Genomic DNA, 23,676 nt, shown 5'->3' with positions numbered 1-23,676 from the left:
GAAGAAACTCAAAATTCCTGCAGACTAAAGGCCTGTACCTATTGGGCCTACCAACAGGAGAACAAGCCCCCTCGACTCCTCCCACCCCCACCCCCAGCAACAAGTAAGGCCAGGCAGCTGTCACTGCCAGCTGTAGGATGATGGGTTACCCCCCCGGCCCCCGGAAAATGTAACCTCCCTCAGCAAACATGGGTAAAACACTTGTGGGGCAATTGCCAGTTGGAATAGGTAATGTGTGGACTCCATCTGGAACTCTGAAAGCACCAGACAACCTAGAGCCTTTTCCTGGGGACCTATACAACCCAGACAGCTCTGCCCATACTCCCAGACTCTTTGGGAAGGTGTGGGGGGGTGAGTGGAGTCACATGGACTGTGGCTATAAGGATTTTCTTCCATACGATTGGGCCACCGAAACATCAGCCCAACTCTTTGAGACCCCTCCCTACAAAGGCACTTCACAGGAGTGTAATCAGACAAACAATTGACTCAGTCTAACCCGAGGGACTGCGACCCCCAAAAGCATGTGGTTCTCAGTGAGCACTTAACTGTACAATAGCCTCAACATACTGACGTATTCCATGAGTGCCATGTAATAAAACTCTGCAGCAACTCCACAAAAATGCACATATCCTTTCCTCTGTTCTTAGTTTGTATATGAGGATTGTATATTATGAGCTATTGTATTGTGACTCTTTCCTAGGTTTTTGGCAATCTGTGACATTTCTGCTGATACTGGTGGCTCCATTGAATTTATGACTGAATGTACTTCCATTGACATGCCATTTTGTATGTATGATGCAGAGGAACAGGCTATTCATGACAGGTACGGTTCACTATATTAAGCGCACCAGCTCACATGCAGGAGCTTCACCCAGCATCAAATCACTTGTTTTAATTGACTGTCCTAAACCTATTGCTATGTTTGTATTGGTATTTGGCGCAGATAAAATGTATGGGCAATTGGTTTTGGGAATTCTATTTTTTTAAAAAAACTTTTTACTTTTGGTATTTTGAATCATATAGCAGTAGACCATTCCTGTTTTGATGAACCAGTACACAAATGAGATTGTACATTTTATGAATGAGAACTTACAATAATGATAATTTGTGTCTGGTGCAATAAGTAACATTCAACAACAACAGTTTGCATTAATCTAGTGCCTTTAACGTAGTAAAATGTCCCAAGGTGCTTCACAGGAGTGTAATCAGACCAAAAATTGACTCCGAGCCAAAGAAGGAGACGTTAAAGAAGGGTGACTAAAAGCTTGGTCAAAGAGTTAGGTTTTAAGGAACGTCTTAAAGGAGGAAAGAGAGAGGTGAAAAGACGGAGAGGATTATGGAGGGAATTCCAGAGCCTAGGGCCTAGACAGCTGAAGGCACGGCCGCCAATGGTAGAGCAGAGGAAGTCTGGGATGCACGAGGCCAGAATTGGAGGAATGCTCCTGTGTCATGGGACACTGGCACCAGTACTGGGACAGGAAGGAGCTGGACTGCTGGGATGGGCTTCACCCGAGGTTCACCAAGGTCCTAGTTGAAAGGATAAGTAGGACTGTAGAAAGGACTTTAAACCAATAAAGGGGAGGGGAGGGCTCAGGCAGAAATAAAAATAGCCGAAAGATTTAAAAAAGGGATGAGAGCGAAATCCAGATCATCAATAGTGTTAATGGTAATATAAATGCTTCAGGTTCAGAAACAAATATAGGTAATAACAACAAAATAACTGATGATAAATACAATAAAATTGAAGTCAGTGGGAATCAGGGGGAAAACTCTCCAGTGGCTGGAGTCATACCTAGCACAAAGGAAGATGGTAGTGGTTGTTGGGGGCCAATCGTCTCAGCCTCAGGACATTGCTGCAGGAGTTTCTCAGGGCAGTGTCCTCGGCCCAACCATCTTCAGCTGCTTCCTCAATGGCCTTCCCTCCATCATAAGGTCAGAAATGGGGATGTTCGCTGATGATTGCACAGTGTTCAGTTCCATTCGCAACCCCTCAGATGATGAAGCAGTCCGAGCCCGCATGCAGCAAGACCTGGACAACATCCAGGCTTGGGCTGACAAGTGGCAAGTAACATTTGCGCCAGACAAGTGCCAGGCAATGACCATCTCCAACAAGAGAGAGTCTAACCACCTCCACTTGACATTCAACGGCATTACCATCGCTGAATCCCCCACCATCAACATCCTGGGAGTCATCATTGACCAGAAACTTAACTGGACCAGCCACATACATTCTGTGGCTACAAGAGCAGGTCAGAGGCTGGGTATTCTGCGGCGTGTGACTCACCTCCTGACTCCCCAAAGCCTTTCCACCATCTACAAGGCACAAGTCAGGAGTGTGATGGAATACTCTCCACTTGCCTGGATGAGTGCAGCTCCAACAACACTCAAGAAGCTCAACACCATCCAGGACAAAGCAGCCCGCTTGATTGGCACCCCATCCACCACCCTAAATATTCACTCCCTTCATCACTGGCGCACTGTGGCTGCAGTGTGTACCATCCACAGGATGCACTGCAGCAACTTGCCAAGGCTTCTTCGACAGCACCTCCCAAACCCGCGACCACTACCACCTAGAAGGACAAGGGCAGCAGGCACATGGGAACGACACCACCTGCACGTTCCCCTCCAAGTCACACACCATCCCGACTTGGAAATATATTGCCGTTTCTTCATCGTCGCTGGGTCAAAATCCTGGAACTCCCTGCCTAACAGCACTGTGGGAGAACCTTCACCACACAGTTTTCTGGAACAATATGTTCTTGAACCAACAAGAGAATAGGGTATCTTAGATTTGCTAATAAGTAATGAGTCTGAATTAGTCAATAATCTAATGGTAAGGGAACGCCTTGCTAACGGTGATCATAATATGATAGAATTCAATATTAGGTTAGAGAGGGAGAAGGGTGAATCACGAACCAAGGTTTTAAATTTAGCTAAGGTTGACTTTGGAGGGATGAGACAGGAATTGACCACAATAGACTGGGTAGAACTATTAATGATAAAATTATGAATGAACAGTGGGAGGTGTTCAAAAAAGTATTTGATAGAATTTAAGACATGTCCATACCCCTAAAGGGCAAGAGCTCTACACGTGTAATTAAACAACCTTGGTCAACAAAGGAAGTGAGAGCAAGTATAAAGCTAAATGAAAGGGCTTATACGAAGGCATAGAACAGTAGCGATCCCGCGGACTGGAGAGATATAAAGAACAGCAAAGGGATACAAAGAAATTGGTAAGAGCTGCAAAAAGGGAACATGAGATAAAGCTTGCGAGGGAGATCAAAGACAATACTAAAGGTTTTTTACAAATATGTTAGGAGAAGGAGGATGGCTAAGAGTAATGTGGGCCCCTTAATGACAGATGCAGGTGCTTTTGTAATTGGAAATCAGGAAATGGCAGCCTTACTAAATAGCTGCTTTATATCGGTCTTCACAGTAGAGGACGTGGATAAAGTATCAGAGATAAAAGGAAAACTAAAAATAAATCAAGGGGAGGAACTAACTAGATTCAAAATAAGTTTAAAAAATGGTGATGGAGAAACTAATGAGATTAAAGATAGACAAATCTCCAGGACCTGATGGTTTCCACCGCAGGCTATTAAAAGAAGCAGGTAAGGAAATTGTTGATGCGTTAGTCATGATCTTCCAAAACTTAATTCAGGAATTGTCCCCTTGGATTGGAAAATTGCCAATGTCACTCCATTATTTAAGAAGGGTTGGAGAGATAAACTAGGAAATTTTAGGCCTATCAGTCTAACGCCAGTTGTGGGGAAGTTACTAGAACCTGTTATTAGGGACAGAGTTACTGAGCATTTGGACAAATATGAGCTGATCAGAGAGAGCCGACATGGATTTATAATGGGTAAGTCATGTCTAACGAAACTACTTGCATTTTTTGAGGAGGTAACCAACGTGGTAGATAAGGGAGTGTCTATGGATGTTATTTATATGAACTTCTAGAAGGCATTCGACAAGGTTCTGCATAAGAGACTGTTAACAAAAATGAGAGCACGTGGAATTGGAGGAAACCTATTGGCTTGGATAGGAAATTGGTTAAGAGGTAGGAGTTGGAGAGTAGGGATAACGGGTATGTGCTCACATTGGCAGGATGTGACTAGTGGTGTACCCCAGGGATCTGTACTGGGGCCTCAGCTTTTCACTATATTTATAAATGACTTGGATGAAGGAATAGAGAGCTGTATATCTAAATTTGCTGATAACATTAAGTTAGGTGACATAGTAAATAGTGTAAATGGGAGCAGAAAGTTGCAAAAGGACATTGATAGATTAGATGATTGGCAAAATTGTGGCAGATAAAGTTTAATAAGGGAAAGTGTGAAGCCATCTACTTTGGACCTAAGAAAGATAGATCATTAGATAGAACATTTACGGAACAGTGCAATGATGTATGGCTGTTGGTGATTAGCAGCATGTTGCAAGATTGAAATAAGATATTAATGAGGTAACTGGGAGAGAATTGGATGTAAACACAGAGGGGTAGATCGTGACTGCGATAGTGTAAAATGGGTGATAGTGAGTCAGCAGCCCGTTTTATATCTCCCGATTTTCTATTTGTATTGACTTCAATGGAAGTAAAAATCTGGAGAGATTTAGAATGGGCTGCGAATCGTTATCACCCATTTTACACTATTGCACAAAGTCAAGATCTACTCCAGATATTTAAGGGAGCTGTTGATTCTGATGTGAAGAATAAAGAGCCTTCTAACTCTTTACAAAAGGCAAAGTATTAAGTTGCAACTAATACAGAAATGTATATGCATATAGAATCTGTGAAAGAAGCCTCTCTAATGACATATCCTTCTGAGAACTTTTGATGCAGAATGCACAGAATTGATTTACCTCAGAAATATTTATATTGGTTTACGGCTTAGACTCCTGAATATTTTTGGAATTTCCTAAAAGCTCTGAAGGGGACATTGTATGTGTCTCTGTCTGCCTGCCTACGGAATATGAGTTTTACACCTGGTTTGGGGTATACGCAGATCCCTGGCACAGGAAGTAATGCTGAGCACGCGTATCCGAATGCTCGCTCCTGGCAGGAGCTTTGCCTGCGGGAGTGCATCCTGGAAATCAGGGGCCCACTCCCTATGAGCTTCCATCCCAGCAGCACGTGTCAGGAAACTGTAGGCACTCTCCCTGTGATTTGCGTAGAATTACATAGAATGCACAGCACAGAAACAGGCCACTTGGCCCATCTGGTCTATGCTGCTGTTTATGCTTCACAAGAGCCTCCTCCCATCTCCCTTCATCTATTCCAATCAGCATAACCTTCTATTCCTTTCTCCCTCATGTGTTTATCTAGCTTCCCCTAAAATGGATTTTCCATGCATTTGAAGTTGGTGGATGGAAAATGATGGCAAGCAAGCCCATCGTTTCCTGATTTACGCTCCCGTGGGGTAAACTTCCATACCGAGAACATGTTCGGAAAATCGGCCCTGAAATGCAAAAGGTTTTTCTTTGAAGCAAGATTTTTCCCCCGCAGCAAATGTAGCTTTAATGCAATTTGTATAATTCTCTGCATTTACAGCTTAGAAGGCAATGGGATCTTGATGTGTTCAATTGACAACCTGCCTGCACAGCTCCCAATAGAGGCTACAGAATATTTTGGAGACAAGCTTTGTCCATATTTGTGGGAGATGGTAAGATGTATGGTGGTAAGGATGTAATCTGCATAGGATTTAATCAATGGCATTGTTTGGTGTTCTTCCCCCTCCCCCTTCCTCTTCCTCTTCCTCCCTTTGTTGTCAGGCAGGAGTTTTAACCATCCTGGTCTTGGATCAGCAGCACTGCTATGTTGCTTATTAGGTGTTTGGAGAAGTCTTACATAAGATATATATTCTGCAACTCCTCAATACATTGCTGGTTCGGCAATATACTCCTTGGGATTTTGAAGGCACTTTTGACTGTAAATATTTGAGGTAAACTAGATGAAATAACACTAATTTACCACCATATTCATTGAAATGTAGTGACTTGACCTTTTGTGGCTTAGTTTCCATTTGTGGCAATTCTTCCAAGGAATTGCCGGAAACTGAATTTGCCAAGAAATTATGCTTCAAGGCAAAAGAATTTAGTGTTTTGGTGGAAGAATTCGGACCAAAAGATGCCAACCAAAGTCTTTGAGCTGGATAGATGATACAGTATCTGCTAGCCACCATTTTGTGACCCACTTTTTTGGGCAGTACATTGCTATCTTTATCCGGTCTCTACTTTTTTTTCTTACCATGCATCGTCTTTCAACATGCAACACATTCAATCACTGCATCACTCAAGCTGAGGGTTTCTGAGCTTGAGGGGCAGCTGGAGTCACTGCAGAGCATAAGGAAGGCTGAAGGTTTCCTGGATCGTACGTTCCAGGAGGTGGTCACCCCACAGCCACAGAGCATTCAGGATAGCAAGTGGGTGGCTATCCGAAAGGGTAGGAAGAGGCAGGCAATGTAGGAGTCTTCTGGGTATGTGGTACTCTCAAACCAGTACTCAGCATTGCATACCAGTGAGGGTGACGACACCTCGAAGGAGTGCAGTCCTGAGTATGGCACCATGGGGCTGCACAGTGAAGTAGAAATGCAGTAGTCATAGGGGATTCGATAGTCAGGGTGACAGACAGGTGTTTCTGTGACTGTCGATGTGAGTCCTGCATGGGGTGTTGCCTCCCTGGTGCCAGGGTAAAGGACATCGCGGAGAGGGTCCAGAACATTCTGCAGGAGGAGAGGGAACAGCCAGAAGTCGTGGTCCATGTGGGTACCAACAACATAGGAAAGAAAAGGGATGAGGCCCTGCAGCTAGAGTTTCAGAGGCTGGGGAGGAAGTTAAAAAGCAGGACCTCAAAGGTATTAATCTCTGGATTACTTCCAGTGCCACGCGCTAGTGAGTACAGAAATAGGAAGATAAGGCAGGTTAATGTGTGGCTAGAGACATGGTGCAAGAGGGAGAGCTTCAGATTCTTGGGGCATTGGGACCAGTTCTGGGACAGGAGGAACCTGTTCATGGTGGACGGGTTGCACCTCAACAGAGCTGGGACCAATGTCCTCGCGGGAAGGTTCACTAGTGCTGCGGGGGAGGGTTTAAACTAATTTGGCAGGGGGATGGGCACCAGGACGTAGCATTAGCAAGGAGAAAGAAGGTGCACAAAAGATTGGGAAAGACAGATAGAACTAGAGTAAGAAACAGTACGGTATTAGGCGGGATCAGATTACAGGAGAGTACGAGAAGTTTTAAGATAGGTTTAGAGTGTATTTGTGTAAATGCACGAAGTGTGGTAAATAAGGTTGGTGAGCTGCAGGCGCAAATAGCCACATGGGAATATGATGTAATGGTGATAATGGAGACCTAGCTCAATAAAGGGCAGGATTGGATAGTAAATATTCCTGGATACAAGATGTTCAAGAAAGATAGGGAAGGAAAAAAGGAGGGGGGGGATGGCAGTCTTGATTAAGAAGAATATTGCAGTGCTGGAGAGAGGGGATGTCCTTGAGGGGACAAAGACAGAATCTACTTGGTTAGGGTTAAGAAACAATAGAGGTGCCATTACACTACTGGGTGTATTCTATAGGCCACCAATTGGTGGGAAGGATATAGAGGAGCAAGTTTGCAGGGAAATTACAGAGAGTTGCAAGAACTATAGAGTAGTGATAATGGGGGACTTCAACCATCCTAATATAGACTGGGATAGTAATAGTGTAAAGGGCGAAGAGTGGAAGGAATTTCTGAAGTGTGTTCAGGAGAAATTTCTTGATCAGTTTGTTTCCGGCCCAATGAGTAGGGAGACATTGCTGGATCTGGTTCTGGGGATCGAGGTGGGTCAAGTGGAGCAAGTGTCAGTGGGGGAACATTTAGGGAACAGTGATCATAGTAACATAAGGTTTAGATTAGTAATGGAAAAGGACAAGGAGCAATCGAGAGTGAAAATACTTAGTTGAAGTTGGGCCAATTTCAGTGGGTTGAGAACGGATTGTAATCAAAGATTGGCAGGCAAATCTGTAATCGAACATGGGCGGCCTTTAAAGAGGAGATGGTTTGGATACAGATTAGGTGCATTCCCATGAGGGGGAAATGTAGGGCAACCAAAGCCAGTGGCCCCTGGATGACGAAAGAGATAGAGAGTAAGATGAAGCAGAAAAAGAGGGCGTATGACAGATGTCAGGTTGATAATATAAGTGAGAACCAGGCTCAATATAGAAATTACAGAGGAGAAGTGAAAAAGGAAGTAAAAGGGGCAAAGAGAGAGTATGAGAATAGACTGGCGGCTAACATGAAAGGGAATCCAAAAGTCTTCTATAGGCATTTAAGTAGTAATCGGATGGTAAGAGGAGGGGTGGAACCAATTAGGGACCAAAAAGGAGATCTACGCATGGAGGCAGAGGACATGGCCGAGGTACTAAATGAGTACTTTGCATCTGTCTTTACCAAGGAAGAAGATGCTCCCAAAGTCACAGTAAAAGAAGAGGTAGTTCAGATACTGGATGGGCTAAAAATGGATAAAGAGGAGGTACTAGGAAGGCTGGCTGTATTTAAAGTAGATAATTCACCCGGTCTGGATGGGATGCATCCTAGGTTGCTGAGGGGAGTAACAAATTGCAGAGGTGCTAGCCATAATCTTCCAATCCTCCTTAGATATGGGGGGTGGTGCCAGAGGACTGGAGAATTGCAAATGTTACACCCTTGTTCAAAAAAGGGTGTAAGGATAAACCCGGCAACTACAGACCAGTCAGTTTAACCTCGGTGGTGGGGAAGCTTTTAGAAATGATAATCCGCGACAAAATTAATAGTCACTTGGACAAGTGTGGACTAATAAAGGAAAGTCAGCACGGATTTGTTAAAGGTAAATTGTGTTTAACTAACTTGATTGAGTTTTTTGATGAGGTAACAGAGAGGGTTGATGAGGGTAATGCGGTTGATGTTGTGTATGTGGACTTTCAAAAGGCATTTGATAAAGTGACACATAATAGGCTTGTCAGCAAAATTGAAGCCCATGGAATAAAAGGGGCAGTGGCAGCATGGATACGAAATTGGCTAAGTGACAGGAAACAGAGAGTAGTGGTGAAGCGTTGTTTTTCGGACTGGAGGAAGGTATACAGTGGTGTTCCCCAGGGGTCAGTACTAGGACCACTGCTTTTCTTGATATATATACTTGGATGTGGGTGTACAGGGCACAATTTCAAAATTTGCAGATGACACAAAAGTTGGAAGTGTAGTGAACAGTGAGGAGGATAGTAACAGACTTCAAGAGGACATAGATAGGCTGGTGGAATGGGCGGACACATGGCAGATGAAATTTAACGCAGAGAAGTGTGAAGTGATACATTTTGGCAGGTAGAATGAGGAGAGGCAATATAAACTAAATGGTACAATTCCAAAGTGGGTGCAGGAACAGAGTGAGCTGCGGGTATATGTGCACAAATCTTTGAAGGTGGCAGGACAGGTTGAGAAAGCGGTTAAAAAAGCATACGGGATCCTGGGCTTTATAAATAGAGGCATAGAGTACAAAAACAAGGAAGTTATGTTAAACTTTTATAAAACACTGGATCGGCCACAACTGGAATATTGTGTCCAATTCTGGGCACCGCATTTTAGGAAGGATGTGAAGGCCTTAGAGAGGGTGCAGAAAAGATTTACTAGAATGATTCCAAGGAGGAGGGACTTCAGTTATGTGGATAGACTGGAGAAGCTGGGGTTATTCTCCTTAGAACAGAGAAGGTTGAGAGGAGATTTGATAGAAGTTTCCAAAATCGTGAAGGGTTTAGATGAAGCCAATAAAGAGAAACTGTTCCCATTGGCGGAAGGGTTGAGAACCAGAGGACATAGATTTAAGGTGATTGGCAAAAGAACCAAAGGCGACATAAGGATAAACTTTTTTACGCAGCGAGTAGTTATGATTTGGAATGCGCTGCCTGAAAGAGCGGTGGAAGCAGATTCGATCGTGGCTTTCAAAAAGGATTTGGATAAATACTTGAAGGGAAAAAATTTGCAGGGCTACGGGGAAAGAGCGGGGGAATGGGACTTGCTGGATTGCTCTTACAAAGAGCAGGCACGGGCTCGATGGGCTGAATGGCCTTCTGTGCTGTAACCACTGTATGATTCTATGATCACCAAGAGCTTGCAACCATCATACACTTCGCTGATACAGAGCAGGCATATGGATTTGCTTAACAGTCCAGTATTCCTGCTATTTGCTACCAGGGTAGCGTAAAGCAAGTTGATTTGCACAAGTCAAGCAGCTGATTTATGGTTGCTAAAAAGGGGGTAACTGTAATTTCATCTCATTTGTGATTGGGTGAAGGTTATTTAAATTTAACTCTTCAAAAGTGTCGTGGGGACTGTTGCTTCTGAGGGAGTAACCAATCGTCCATCCTTTGCTTCACGGTGTAGTGATCCCTACTGCAGTAACGAATGGGGTGGCAGCAATCGTTCTTATGTTTTTGCCTAAAGTATAAAAGATTTTATTGGTCTGCCTGTCTGTCTTTGCAGACGTGTTAGCATTCGGTCATTCTGGAGGGAAGTTTCAATGTCTTTTTATTAAGCCAGACAAAATTTCTCCAGATGTTTTGTCTGCAAACAGGAGAGTAATTTGTATGTCAAGTTTGGTGTAGGACGCTTGGTATCGTATTAGCTGACCTTTACTGAAGTGGATTGTGTTTTTGTTGCTGATTAATGTACATTGAGGCAATGTTTACAATTGGATTAAAGTTACCTGAAAAAGCGACCCCCTTGTGGACTTTGAGTTTTAAAAAAATCCATATTTTTTGATATTTCTAAAAGTAATGTGTATGATTTTTCCACCCCCCTCCCCCCCAGTTGGCCTCCGATGCTACACAACCCTTTGAAAAGCAGAAAGGTTTCACTCCTGTTGTCCGGAATGTAAGTGCTGTTCCATTCTTGCCTTAGGGGAACTTTAGCGTATTTTACTGTCTGCCACAACTGCTTCTGTGCTGTAATTTCTATGTAGTTGGGTTTTTACAATAATTGATTTACAATAAACTCCCATAATGTGTAATACATGGTTGTATTTCAAATTGATTATTTCTAGGCTGTAATCGCGTCCAATGGTTCATTGACTCCTAAATTCAAATACATTCAGAAGCTAAGAGCAAACAGGTAAGCTACTCTGGCCTCAGCTGTCTGCTGTGATGTGGTAAGTGCTCTTAGATGCCTGTCTCTGTACGTAATGAGCACTGTGTAAATGTAAGTTGCTGCAGTGATGCACTGTGCTCCTCTTGAGTGGTACCTGGTAACTCGGGGAAAATTTTGTGGTGTTTCGGTGCAAAGGAATTATTTTAAATCGGGCTGTTTGTAAGTATTGCATTGCTTTTCTTTTGCCGGTGGTGTATGGTTCTATAGGTGGCCATTGTTCACATGTGAGCCGAGGCAGCGAGTGTCACTGGGTTATTTGACTGCGGAGGCATGACATCAAAGCCTGATCCTATCCACACACACACGCACTTTTAGCAGGGGCCACTGGTTAGCAACGAGGAGCGGAAGCCCTGGGCAATTTTTTCCTCCTTTTTATTTGGGAATGCTGAGACCATTTGTAGCTTCTCGGCCTTTGCCCCTGGCTGAGATCAGTTAACTCAGCACTCGGGCTTCTTGTTCTGTGTAGCTCAGCGACTCACTGGATTAAAAAGGATGAACCTTCGCGGAATCTTGCATTGCTCTTCTAGAGCGTTCACTTCTTTCTCTCTCCTCTGCCACTTTTGTTCTGTGGTTCCCATTGTAACAAGTGGTTTTATATTGTCATTGAGGAAAGGATGAAAGCAGGATGGGATTTTGAGCAATATTGGGTAAATGCAGGTTGTAATTTTCAGTATAAACATCTTAACCCATTCAACTCCCAATTGATTCTGTACAACACTTGCTCCACAGTAAGTTTGACAATCTACTTGTTCCACTGCAAATCCAAATTTGGTCAGATATCATTTGAAAATCCTCCAAATGTGAAACTTACTCACACAGTGTTAATGGCCTTTCAGACATCCCGTAATACTGTTTTTTTTTGTAATTTTCCCTCCCCTAAAGATGCTTGCGTTGTATTTTATCTGTTCTAAGAATGCAAACAGTGCAGTCTGATCCTATTTAAAACCTGACAGACCAAAGTAGAGTATCAATCATTTCCACGTTGAGGATCTGCAGTCTAAATCTAATTCAAAATGTGAGGTACGGATGGACAGTGTGGGGGTGAAACTCGACTTGGGTGGGGATGCAAACTGAGCTCTACCACACCTGCTGCCCATTATATGTCCCATCTGACATTCGGTTCCATTGACTTCAGTGGAACTAAATATCGAGTGGGGCGTATACCTAGTGGCAGATGCAATACTGCCAGTTTTGCCTCCCTGCCCAAGAATTTCACCCCCAGCAATTCTTCACAAAGACTGAGAGAACAATATAGCTATTCACTGCCCTGGACAGCTGTAGGCAGTTTGGCTCACACGGCCAATTCGGAGAAGGTTCACTAATAGAACAGCTCTACTGCAGTTTGTGTCACTGTGAAGTGGTTTCTAGTCCACAATGACACACAATGTGCAGTGATCGTGGTCAGTTTGGCATTTTGCGTGAAGTTTGAGACCATTTTCTCCTTCACTGCTGGCAGCTTGCCCGTCAGATGGAAATGAGACACAAACCTGACAATGGTTCGCCCACCGTGGCTGCTTTGGGTGCAAGTTGAAAATCCCCCCCATATATATTTTAATAAAAGTTTGTTTAAAGCACAAATGGGGCGCGTGGGGTGGGGGTGTGTGGAGGGTGGAGAGTACTTTGCCCAGAAAGTACTCCTCGTAGATTCTCGTAGACATCAGTTCTCCTTTAAGTGAAGAAATGGGGTAAAATGTGCTTTCTCCCCACTTCTCCCAAAGGGAGCATTCTTCGCCCACAGAAGGCCCTGCTCTGTGACACTGCCAGGGCCTGATTAAACTCCTCAGGTATGCGGGTTGGGAGCTCTGGGATGTCAGCTTGTTATCAGTGGAATGTGAGGGAGATTCCTCATGTCCGCATCCACCCCATCGACATCAGTCAAATTCTTCAGTTTAGTGTGATGTTCACCTGTATTGTCTGAACACAGGAAGGAAATGACTGAAAATATAATACTGGAAAAGTGAAATAAGAATAAAAAGTGCTGGGAATGTACAGCAGTATCTGAAAGAGAGCAAGGTAGGTTCATGTTATAGGAGTAACCCTTCCTTAGAACTCTGTTGAAGGGTCACACTGAAAACATTGGCCTCTCTGCTTATTGTGCATTTCCAGCATTTCTGTGTTTGTTTACCCTCATTAGTACCACTTTTAAAAACACATTATACGATAACCTTGTTAGCAGCCCGTCGGATTTTGTAAAGCCAGTTTTAAAGTACGTGTTTAGAAATAAAGTAGGCATTTAGGAGGTAATGTTACAAATTTCACCTGTTGGATGTGCATATCTGAAATTCAGGTATGTGTTTTCCAGGATTTTCCCTCCATTAATTGACACACTTCAACTGCAGTAGTGGAAAAAAATCATAGATTAACTCCACTCACATAAATATAGAAAACTCAGGAAACTCTGAGCAGCCCTAACCAAATGTTACCGTTCAACTAACCGACACAAGGCACAATGCTTGCTGGGGTAGTGGTAATGTAATTGCTAACTGTCCACGCTAACCATATTTGTGATTCCTTGCACGGCGATGATGGTTTATCTCTTGATTCCATCTTTAACATCTTGCATGGTCTTGTGTGAACTGCAGGAGACTTGCTTTTTCCAGAAGGAGGTTTTTTGTTGGTAGTTTGATCTTTTTACTCTATCGTTATTTGAATGCGTAATACTGTCTTAGTGTAAATTCCTTATACACCAACTAAAATAGTGGATGGTTCACCAATAGGATAATCAGTTGCTTAACAGTAGCTTTGGTAACTAAGCTTTAATAGTGAAAGATACACTGCAATATGCCTATCTAATTATATCAATTGCTGCATTGTTTCAATTAACTTTTGAATCAAAATTTGAATGAATGCAATTTCAAAGTTCATTAAAGTGACACAGTTGTGTACAGTATTTTTTTGTGGGAATTGTGTTGTTCAGCAGACTGCTGTTCTAAAATGTTTAACGGTGTTTTTTAGGGAGTCTGCTCAAATTCGGAACATGAAAGCAAAAGGACGAGTGTTGCTGCTTGGATCTGGCTATGTTTCTGGGCCTGTCTTGGACTATTTCACCAGGGACATCGACATCGAGGTGACTGTCGGTAAGTAACCATTTCTACCTTAAACAAATGGTGAATATTAAAACACGCCCCTACTCTTGGTCAAGGTTGCTTTTGTCAGGTTTTGTTTAACTCGTCACATTGCTCTGGTGGCTACATGCCACACTGTAAATTGGTTCAAGAAGATTTCTTTTGGTTGGTGTTTCTAGTGAGATTATAAACGTGTTCAAACAGAGCTGAGCAGAGGAAGCATTCATGCTTGAAATGAATGCTGGAGATAAAAGGAAAACTGAAACAGTAGTTGAAAATTCTGCAAATAAAATTACATCGAATGTACAGCACAGACACAAGCCATTTGGCCCAATTGGTCTTTGTTGGTGTTTATCCTCCCCATCAGCCTCCTCCCTCCCTACTTCATCTAACCCGATCAGCATATCCTTCTATTCCTTTCTCCTTCATGTACTTATCTAGCTTCCCCTTAAATGCATCTCTCCTATTTGCCTCAATTATTCCATGTGGTAGCAAGTTCCACATTCTAACCACTCTCTGGGTAAAGAAATTTCTCCTGAATTCCTTATTGGATTTATTAGTGACTATCTTATATTTATGATCCCTGGTTTTAGACTCCCCCACAATATACAGCAAGTCAGTCATCACTTGAAAGAGAAAAGACAGATTATCGTTTTGGGTGTGATTCTTCATCAGAACTCCACTTAGCAGCTCTGTTGAAGGATTCCACCCGATATATTAATCTAAATTTTCTCTTTTGCATGCTAACTATATTCTGTGAATTGCCTGTATTTTTTGATTTTAAATGAAGAAGTGCAGAAGAAAATTGCTTCTATCAATCTACAAAACACAATCCAGGGAAAAACAAGGCAGCCCTGGATCTCCGGAATACTATCTCAGTGAGAAGATTCCAGGCTGTTTGAGCTGCTAAATGCTTCATTTAAACCAGGTACGGTCACATTGAAACCGCTTGAAAATCAGGAGAACTGCGACTTCAGAAAAGGGCGTTCCATGTGGGGCTGGTTTTGGTTTGGTTTTACTCCTAAATATGAGCAAGAAAATCTATCACTAAAGAGGAGGTTGGGATTTCATTCTGGGACCTTCCATCTGTGCTATTACCGTAAGAGTTTAAATTGATGATGGATACTTGTAGATGCTTCTCTCCCCTTCCAACCTGAACCCAACAACAAGAAAGAAAGAATTGCATTTATATAGCGCCTTTCACGAACTAAGGACATCCCATTGCAGCCAATATAAAGTACTTTTGAAGTGTAGTCACTGGTACAATGTCGGCAACCAATTTGCACACTGCAAGATCCCACAAACAGCAATGTGATAATGACCAGATGATCTTTTTTTGCGATGTTGGTTGAGGGATAAATATTGGCCAGGACACGGGGAGAACTCCTCTGCTTTTCAAAATAGTGCCATGAGATCATTTACATCTACCTGAGAGGGCAGACGGGGCCTCGGTTTAACGTCTAATCCGAAAAACGGCACCTCCTACAGTGCAGCACTCCCTCAGTACTGCACAGGAGCGTCAGCCTAGATTTTGAGCTCAAGTCTCTGTAGTGGGCCTTGAACCCACAACCTTCTGACTCAGAGGTGAGAGTGCTACCACTGACTCACAGCTGACCCACACACACACACACAAGGGAACAAGGACAGGCCATCCAGCTTCAACTCTGTGAACAAAATGAGATACATGGGGAGGTTTAACATGTACGATAGTTGCAAGTTTTAAAGTTCTCCTTTATACTGTATAATTTTAGTTGGAAGACCAGTAATTTAAAAATACTTTTATGAGAATTCTCGTGGTCTCAATGAGCACCACGTTGCATTTTTTGAGTTTTTATCTTATCGGCCAATGTAATTGCTTTTAAATGAACTAGTTAACTGAAGATTAAACTGATGTCCACTTTTTATTTTATTCTGCAGCATCAGCACTAGAAGATCAGTTGCAAAGGCTGACTGAAAAGTACAGCAACACCACTCCAGTTATACTGGACATGCAAAAGGATAGAGACATACTCTCCTCACTGGTGAAATCACATGACCTTGTGATCAGGTTCGTTTATGTCCTGTCCGCTCGTACAAAGTTTTTTTTTACAGTCTTGCCGATGGAAGTGTATTAACTCACTCCAGTCTTGACATCACCTTGCTGAGTAAATGAATGGAATCGACCTCTTTCTCTCGAGGGTGGAATTTTATCTTATCTGGGAAGCTGTTTAAGTAGACTCTTTGCTGCAGCGTATTTGCTGAACTGCGCCATGGGGCAGTAGGAAGTTGGTTATATCATCGCCGTGATGATATTTCTCTCCCTCTTGATGAGTTCCTGATTTCAGCTGGGGTATTTAGAGGGAAGGCACTGAGTAGAAGTGGAGTCACTTTCTGAGGGAGGGAACCTCAGTGGACTTGGTCAACCCCGCATACTGTCAGGCACCTGGTAGTGACAGCCATGTTGGTATGGACTGGCAGCAGTTCACTGCCTACCCTCTTAGTTAGTGATGGCAAATGGTGTGAGGAAGCTGTACAATCTGCCCCTTCCCCCCTCCATTAGTTAAACCTCCCAATGTTGCCAATGCTGCCATTCAAAACCAGGATGTTTTTCGCAAAGGAAGGAAAATTGGAGTGGGGGTAAGAAAGAAAGTGTGTGTGTGTGTGTGTGTGAGAGAGAGAGAGAGAAACATCCTTGGTGCCTTCTAAAAGCTTCTTTGCAGCCACTTTGAGGGCAGCATTGACAGAGTCTTGGCAGCTTTTGGCTAGAGACAAGATGCAGTGTAGAGAAACCCGTGTAAGGGGAGGGGGAGAATACTTGAAAGAGGAAGGGTGAACTGGGTGGCACGGTAGCTCAGCATACTGTCCTCTCACCTGTGGAACCTGGTTTTGAGTCCAGCATAGACTGAAGGGGCTAAAGCTGCCTTTCTCTGTCAGCTGCAAAGGATGCAAAGTGAAATGAATTTGGGGCAGTGTCACGGTAGGAATGGATTAACAGAACAAAACTGCCCAACAATTCACTACAGATTTAGCAACTGGCACTAAAACTGCAATCTCACTCAGAGAGGCCTCAAGGATGATTGGCGTTGGAAATGGAAACAAATCACAATGGCACAATAAGAGGATGCTCTACTTAGGGTGAGATTAAGACTCATTGTTAGGGTAGAGTTGGAAAGAACTCTGCTCTTCAACAAACCTGTGCTATATCTGAAGTGGGAATACTCGATGTTGACACTGGGAGGGGTAATTTTCACCATCACCAGTTTGGGTGGTAAACGGGCGGAGAGCATTGCCTGCCCGTTATAGAATCCACCCGATTTTCACCTCATTAAAATCAATGGAATTGAAGATCAGGAGGTTCTTATTACAGGTGCACGATCCACTCCGTCCGTTTACCGCCCGAGTGGTGAAGGTGAAAATTATCCCCGGGTCTCCAAATTGCCGCAGTATTTCATAGCCTGCACTCTCGTTCCTCAACTTCATGAGAAAAAATAGGGAGGCTTCATCCCGAGAATATATTTTTAAAAAAATGTTTAATAGGCTCTTTTAATAATGTTGACTTTGGGGATCAATAAGGTAGTAAGGGGGAGGGGGGCAGAGGCTACATGTGAGGGGGATTTTCTCATAAAGCTTCTGTTTACAAGAATCTGTGGGAGTATCATTATTTGTCAGCCCTCTGCCTGAAAGGATTACGGCCAGTTGCTCATGTTAAGGAAGCACAGTGCACAGCACAGGCCCACAGACCACTAATGATGCTCTAAAACAATCTTTTGATTTTTAATCCCTGTCTAGTTTATTACCTGGTATTTATCATCTCATGGTGACGGAGGAATGCATCAAGCAAAAAGTGAACATGGTGACAGCAAGCTACCAGTCTCCTGAAATGAAAGAAATGCATCAAAGGTTGGTATTGCAGGAAGAGCTGGTGTGCTGAAGAAATTCTGATTGCCCAATGCTGAATTTTACCCTGACCCTTTTAGTCTTTAGAAGGCCTTTGCCATTGAACTTTCAGCTGAATGGTAATTAGTTTACATAAACAAAAACAAAATACTGCGGATGCTGGAAATCTGAAATAAAAACAGACAATGCTGGACGCACTCAGCAGGTCAGGCAGCATTTGTGGAGAGTGAAACAGAGTTAATGTTTCAGGTCGATGACTTTTCATCAGAACTGGATGAAGTTAGAGATTAACAGTTTTTCAGTTTAAAAGCTGTTAGTCACTATTTAGTTTAGTTTGTTGCAAAAGGATTTGTCGCGTGTATTGACTCCAACTGAAAATACATTTTAAAAAGTTATTTGTTTCCTTGTAAAGTCCGAAGTGTTCAAATTGAGAGAGGTTTTGATAAAGTAAGTTGGGAAGAACTATTTCCACTGTTCAGTGAGTCTGTAACTGGGGGATGTAAATTTATCACCAAATGAACAAAGGGAGAGGTTAAGAGATTTTTTTTACTTGGAGGGTTGGTAGGACATGGAGTACCCTACCAGAATCAATAGTGGACACAAATCCATGATAGCTTTTAAAAGGAAAGTGCATAAATAGCTGAAAAGAAAATTTTAAAGCTTATGGGCCAGGGGCAGGGTTTTGAGACTAGTTGTATAGCTCTTCCAGAGAGCCCACACAAGCACAAAGGGCTGAATGGCCTCCTCCTGTGCTGTAAAATTCTATGACTCTACAAAACCTCTTTCTATAGGATATGACAGAGAATGTGACTTTATAGCTGATCTGAGGATGTTAATACTTATAAGCCGACCTGGAAAACTAGTAAAAATTAATCTACGGCTTAAAAAAAATCTAACAACTCAAAAACAGCCCCGAATATGACATGTAGTTATGCTGAAAGTGCAGTGGGACATGGGCTTGTCATAACTTAAGCTGCTAGCATACTTAACATTTCATCATGTGTATAGTGCAAGACTGTCAAAGTGTGCAGTGATTTTCTCTCATTTCCTACAGAGAAATTGAGGGTTATTGTCGATATATATTGGCACTCCACTCCCTTCGCCCATGCCCCAGTTCGTTCTAGTTCTCTTTCCCCCTCTGCCATCTCATTCACTGTGGCACGTTTCACCCCCTCTGCCCCACCCCCAGTTCATGCTGACGCTCTTCTTCTTTCCTCTGTTCAAGCTGGCAGTCTTGCCCACCTTCTCCCCCCGCTCCCCTCCAGTCCATGCTGACAGTCTTCTTCACCTTCTCTCCTCAGTACTACTTCCCAAGCACCACTCATGGCTCCTACTTGATGTTGCTGCTGCCCCAGATTGAAGGCTGCTGCACGCAGCAGACAGCATTTCCTGATATTGCACAATTATGGCAATAATTCCCACCAGCCGGGTGCAGCCACATTCAATCTCATAGCAGCCGTGCCAGGAGCAGTGTTGATTTTCATCCACGAACGGTAGCAAGTGGACACTGCATCCAAAACCCTGATATCTGGGTGAAATGTGGATGGTTGCCATGTACACTAACACTCTAATATTTGTGTAATCATTAACAATTTCACAGCTGCATATACTCAGTTAATGGGAATGACTAGAGTAAAGACAGAATTTGGAGTTTAGTTCAGTTCCTGTTGGATACAGATTTAACATCCTGTCATAAGTCGAGTTGGTTTTATTTTACAGGAAAACCACTCTTCATTTTGAGTTGTATTAAACTTCATGGCTTTCGTCTGCCGCACTTCCTTTAAATAATTTCTCACAAAAGTATCGATAAACAAATTCAAAAAACAATGATCTGTGGTCCTCCTGACAAGGTTCATTGGGCAGTGTCTCTGAAGAGGAACAATAAAAGATCTAAAAAATGGCTTTCAACCAGTTTGTGCACACGGTTCACCAATGACCTGGAGACTTTGCCTTGGTCACTGACTCTAATTTTTCTATTGGGAGACAATGGCCAGGGGGAAGCATTGCTGCATTTCTCCAGGCCCACAAGCTGTGCCAGAAAGGCACTTATCTGCTGTTTCGGGCCTTCTCATCTACTCTCGTGACGTGAAGGAGAAGGCCCAGGAATCCCGGCCCCCAGAGATTACAATTGCAAAACCTGACAAAATAGAGGCCCGTCGGAAATAGGTGGGTCTGAAATTGTTGCAATTTTCAATGCCTCCCCCCCACCCCCCCCCCACCGCCCCTGTCCCCAACCACCTATTTTTCACAGTTAAAATCCTGCCCAATGTAACAAGTAGAATACCTGACAAGTTCTGTGCAATCCTCTGCACCGTGGTTGCCTGAAGTTCTAGGATACTAACTGCACAGCATCCACTAAGTCTAGGGCCAAGCATCTGTCTTGATGAAAGTCATTCGTAATTTCGTGCAATTAAAAATATCCCATTTAAAAAGTAGCAGTGTGTAATAGCGATGACATGCTGCGGACAACATCCCAGAACTGTATGGGGTATTGCTGCATCTCTATAGAAACATAACAAATAAAAATACAGGAAACACTTCTCCTGTATAAATATTATTCCCCACACCACCAACACGACAGAAAGAATGATTACCTCGACCAAAATCTAAATGGTGCATTAACCCCAAATACTTTCTGTACTTTTGAAATTAATGATTACAATTGATGACACTTTAAACAACTGCACCTTTTTTGATATTTTGTCCTATTGACAACGAATGAGAGAGGGGAAATTCAGACACCGCAGTTTAACAAAAAAAACTGTGTGAGATGCTTATGTTAACTCCTTGCCTCGTGGATATACAGCCAGATGTTGTTCAGTGCTTTGTTTCTGTTGAGCCTTGTCTGTATTTCTTTATTTAAAGGGGTTTGTATGAAAGTTGCTTGGGGAGGAAAGACGTGTTAGTGATTTGGTTTTGAACATTTGTCCCATTGCCCATCTACAGTATGTTTCTTGTTTAGTGCAATGGATGCTGGGATTACTATTTTAAACGAGGTCGGTCTGGATCCAGGGATTGACCACATGCTGGCGATGAAACGCATTGATGAAGCAAAAGAGCAAGGATCAACAGTGAGTACCATTGTTTTAAGCAGCTTATCTCCACAAAGGAACATCTCCCTTTTTACATTCAGAACATCCAAGTGAGACAAATGAAATTCCAGTTCCCTCTACCTGTCTCAAGTATCCAAGTGAAAACCAGTTTTTCTGATCAGATTCATCTGATTTGGGGTGTAGGAGAAAGGGAAGTAAGCTGAGACTTTTAAATACACATTTTACATATCATGAAATATCCATAATAATGAAAAATGCTTTTTGGAATATAGGGTTACTTGAATAAAATAGATGTTTCCACTGTCCCTTGCTGCCAAACTGATGTAATGTGCATTGTGGCATTTGGGTTGATGGGAAAGCTCCATATTGAAGCACGTATGAAGGGATGGAAGCAATTACTTTTATGTGTTGTGTGACTAGATATGTTTTATTAAAAGTTATATGTACCGGGAGTGAAGGCTCATTTTACATTGTAGTAGTTATAAAACTGAAGTGTCCATTAGCTTTATTGAAGCATGATTTATGTTGCTTTAATATTTATTTATTTCTTCAGATAGAGTCATATGTTTCTTTCTGTGGAGGTCTCCCTGCCCCTGAATGTTCTGATAACCCCCTAGGATACAAGTTCAGTTGGAGTCCCTCTGGAGCTCTGTTAAATACAATCCGTCCAGCCACCTACTTACAGGATGGACAGGTAAAATGTTATTAAGTTTTAATTTATTTTTATTGAGTGCTATCTCACTGCCTTCTTTCAATGAACAAAAGCAATTCATGACAGAGTGTCAAACAGCTCTTTTCAATAGTTACTTCAAATATGACCATGACTGGCATCAAGAAGAACTGATTAACAGGGACAGAATTTGTCCTTCTGTAGCTCATCAGTTAATATGTATATAAGAGTCTGGGATCCGGTCTGTCGCACTCCAAATATCACACTCAAGGGATTGCACTTTTTTTAAAAAGAAAGGCAATCATTTTGTGCACAGTTTTTCCAGCCTTGAGCCAAAAACTTACAAGCAGCTACAATTACCCTCTAATTAAGCTCTGGAGTTTACAAGTAGCTACAATTATCCTCTAATTAAGCTCTGGAGTTTACAAGTAGCTACAATTACCCTTTAATTGACCTCTGGAGTTTACAAGCAGCTACAATTACCTGGATTTGCCTATTTAGACCACTCCCCCACAAGGAGTACTTGAACAATCGCCTTGAAAGGCCAGGCCAGATAAAATACAGCTCCATCTTAGCCACTAAACATCACAACTATGCTCCAGAGCGTAGAGTATATACGAGCATCACCATGAGAGATCTTCTAGCATTTAAAAATAAATGCATATTAAAACATGATGGGCCTTAGAACCAGATTTCAGTTACTTAACTGCACCTTTGGGAATGTCCAACACCTGTATCCTCTGCATTCAAATACTAAACTCCAGTGCACTTTTATCTGTATAGCCCTTCATGTGTCCTGCATGCCTTTTGCCAGTTGCGTACAGCCAGCAACACATGCTCTGAAAAATTCAGATACTCGTTTACATTGAGGCGGTGGCTTTGGTCGCCATTTTTCAGTACAGCGGTGGCTGTAGAATTCAAAATGGAACCATTAGCGCCATTGATGATGAAATACAAATAAAATGATGGGCATCATTCTCAAACTTACCCCATGTGGAATTAGATAGTAGCTTACTTTAGTTCCTGGCTCACGACTATTATTGAACATGGGGTAACAGTTTGCCTGGTCACTGTGTTGCAGCCTCATAAATGTACTTGTCAAGATTTCCTCTGTTTGGTATTTCTAGTAAAATTATAAACTTCACAAGTGAATTCTGAAGCTCTGCGCAGTGACCCGAGGAATTCTTGGCCCATATATTTTTATTGCAAACAAATGGTGACACACAGAATGTGATAAGAACAGTTTGCAGGTGAATTTCCACAGGAATTCTCCTGCTGGTTCACTGTAACTTGGCAGAAGAGCTGTTTTTCCTGGGTTTTTTGCATCTTTTTTGCCGAAGTTACAGTGGATGCCTGGAAAATCCCCTGCGGACATTCACCCCCATAATGCTTGTGAGTGCCGTTCTACCTTCTGGTTAAATGTAATGCTTTAGTATATCGTGGCGTACCAATATTCCTAATCTGCAGGTTGTGGACATCCCAGCTGGAGGGGCTGTACTCGACCATGCTAGTCCAATGGCCTTCTTCCCGGGATTCAACCTAGAGGGTATACCAAACAGAGACAGCCTCAAATACGCCACGCCATACGGTATCCAATCAGCTCGCACTTTGTTACGGGGTACCCTGAGATACAAGGTAAGAATGGAAAACCTTAAATTGCTCAACTCGAACTGAGAAATTAGAAATGTCAATTGTAATTCACCGAAAGGAAATGTGGTCGAAGAGAGAACTGTGTAGATCAGCAGGGACTTTTCATACAAGGTTTATGCACTAGAAAGCTGGCTGTGTTTCTTCCTAGAGATGGAGTAGAGCATCGATCAGCAGCCGGTTAACGTGGGAAGCTGTTTAAATTGATTGTCAA

At 42.7% G+C, this 23,676-nt stretch overlaps 1 protein-coding gene across 2 annotated transcripts in view; it reads left to right on the top strand.

The window, feature by feature from the left end:
• Positions 1–23,676, top strand: part of aass (aminoadipate-semialdehyde synthase) — an 82,602-nt gene that overhangs the window by 37,264 nt on the left and 21,662 nt on the right. For both annotated transcript variants that reach the window (XM_067999800.1, XM_067999799.1), the window contains 10 exons: positions 701–823; positions 5,549–5,660; positions 10,816–10,878; positions 11,048–11,115; positions 14,107–14,228; positions 16,134–16,263; positions 17,985–18,095; positions 21,055–21,163; positions 21,699–21,839; positions 23,283–23,450. In XM_067999800.1, coding sequence (XP_067855901.1) covers positions 701–823; positions 5,549–5,660; positions 10,816–10,878; positions 11,048–11,115; positions 14,107–14,228; positions 16,134–16,263; positions 17,985–18,095; positions 21,055–21,163; positions 21,699–21,839; positions 23,283–23,450 — 1,147 coding nt within the window. The remainder of the gene's footprint in view (positions 1–700; positions 824–5,548; positions 5,661–10,815; positions 10,879–11,047; positions 11,116–14,106; positions 14,229–16,133; positions 16,264–17,984; positions 18,096–21,054; positions 21,164–21,698; positions 21,840–23,282; positions 23,451–23,676) is intronic.

Source organism: Heptranchias perlo, chromosome 18 (genome assembly GCF_035084215.1).
Source record: "Heptranchias perlo isolate sHepPer1 chromosome 18, sHepPer1.hap1, whole genome shotgun sequence".
NCBI lineage: Eukaryota > Metazoa > Chordata > Chondrichthyes > Hexanchiformes > Hexanchidae > Heptranchias > Heptranchias perlo.
This window is presented reverse-complemented; position numbering and strand designations above follow the sequence as displayed.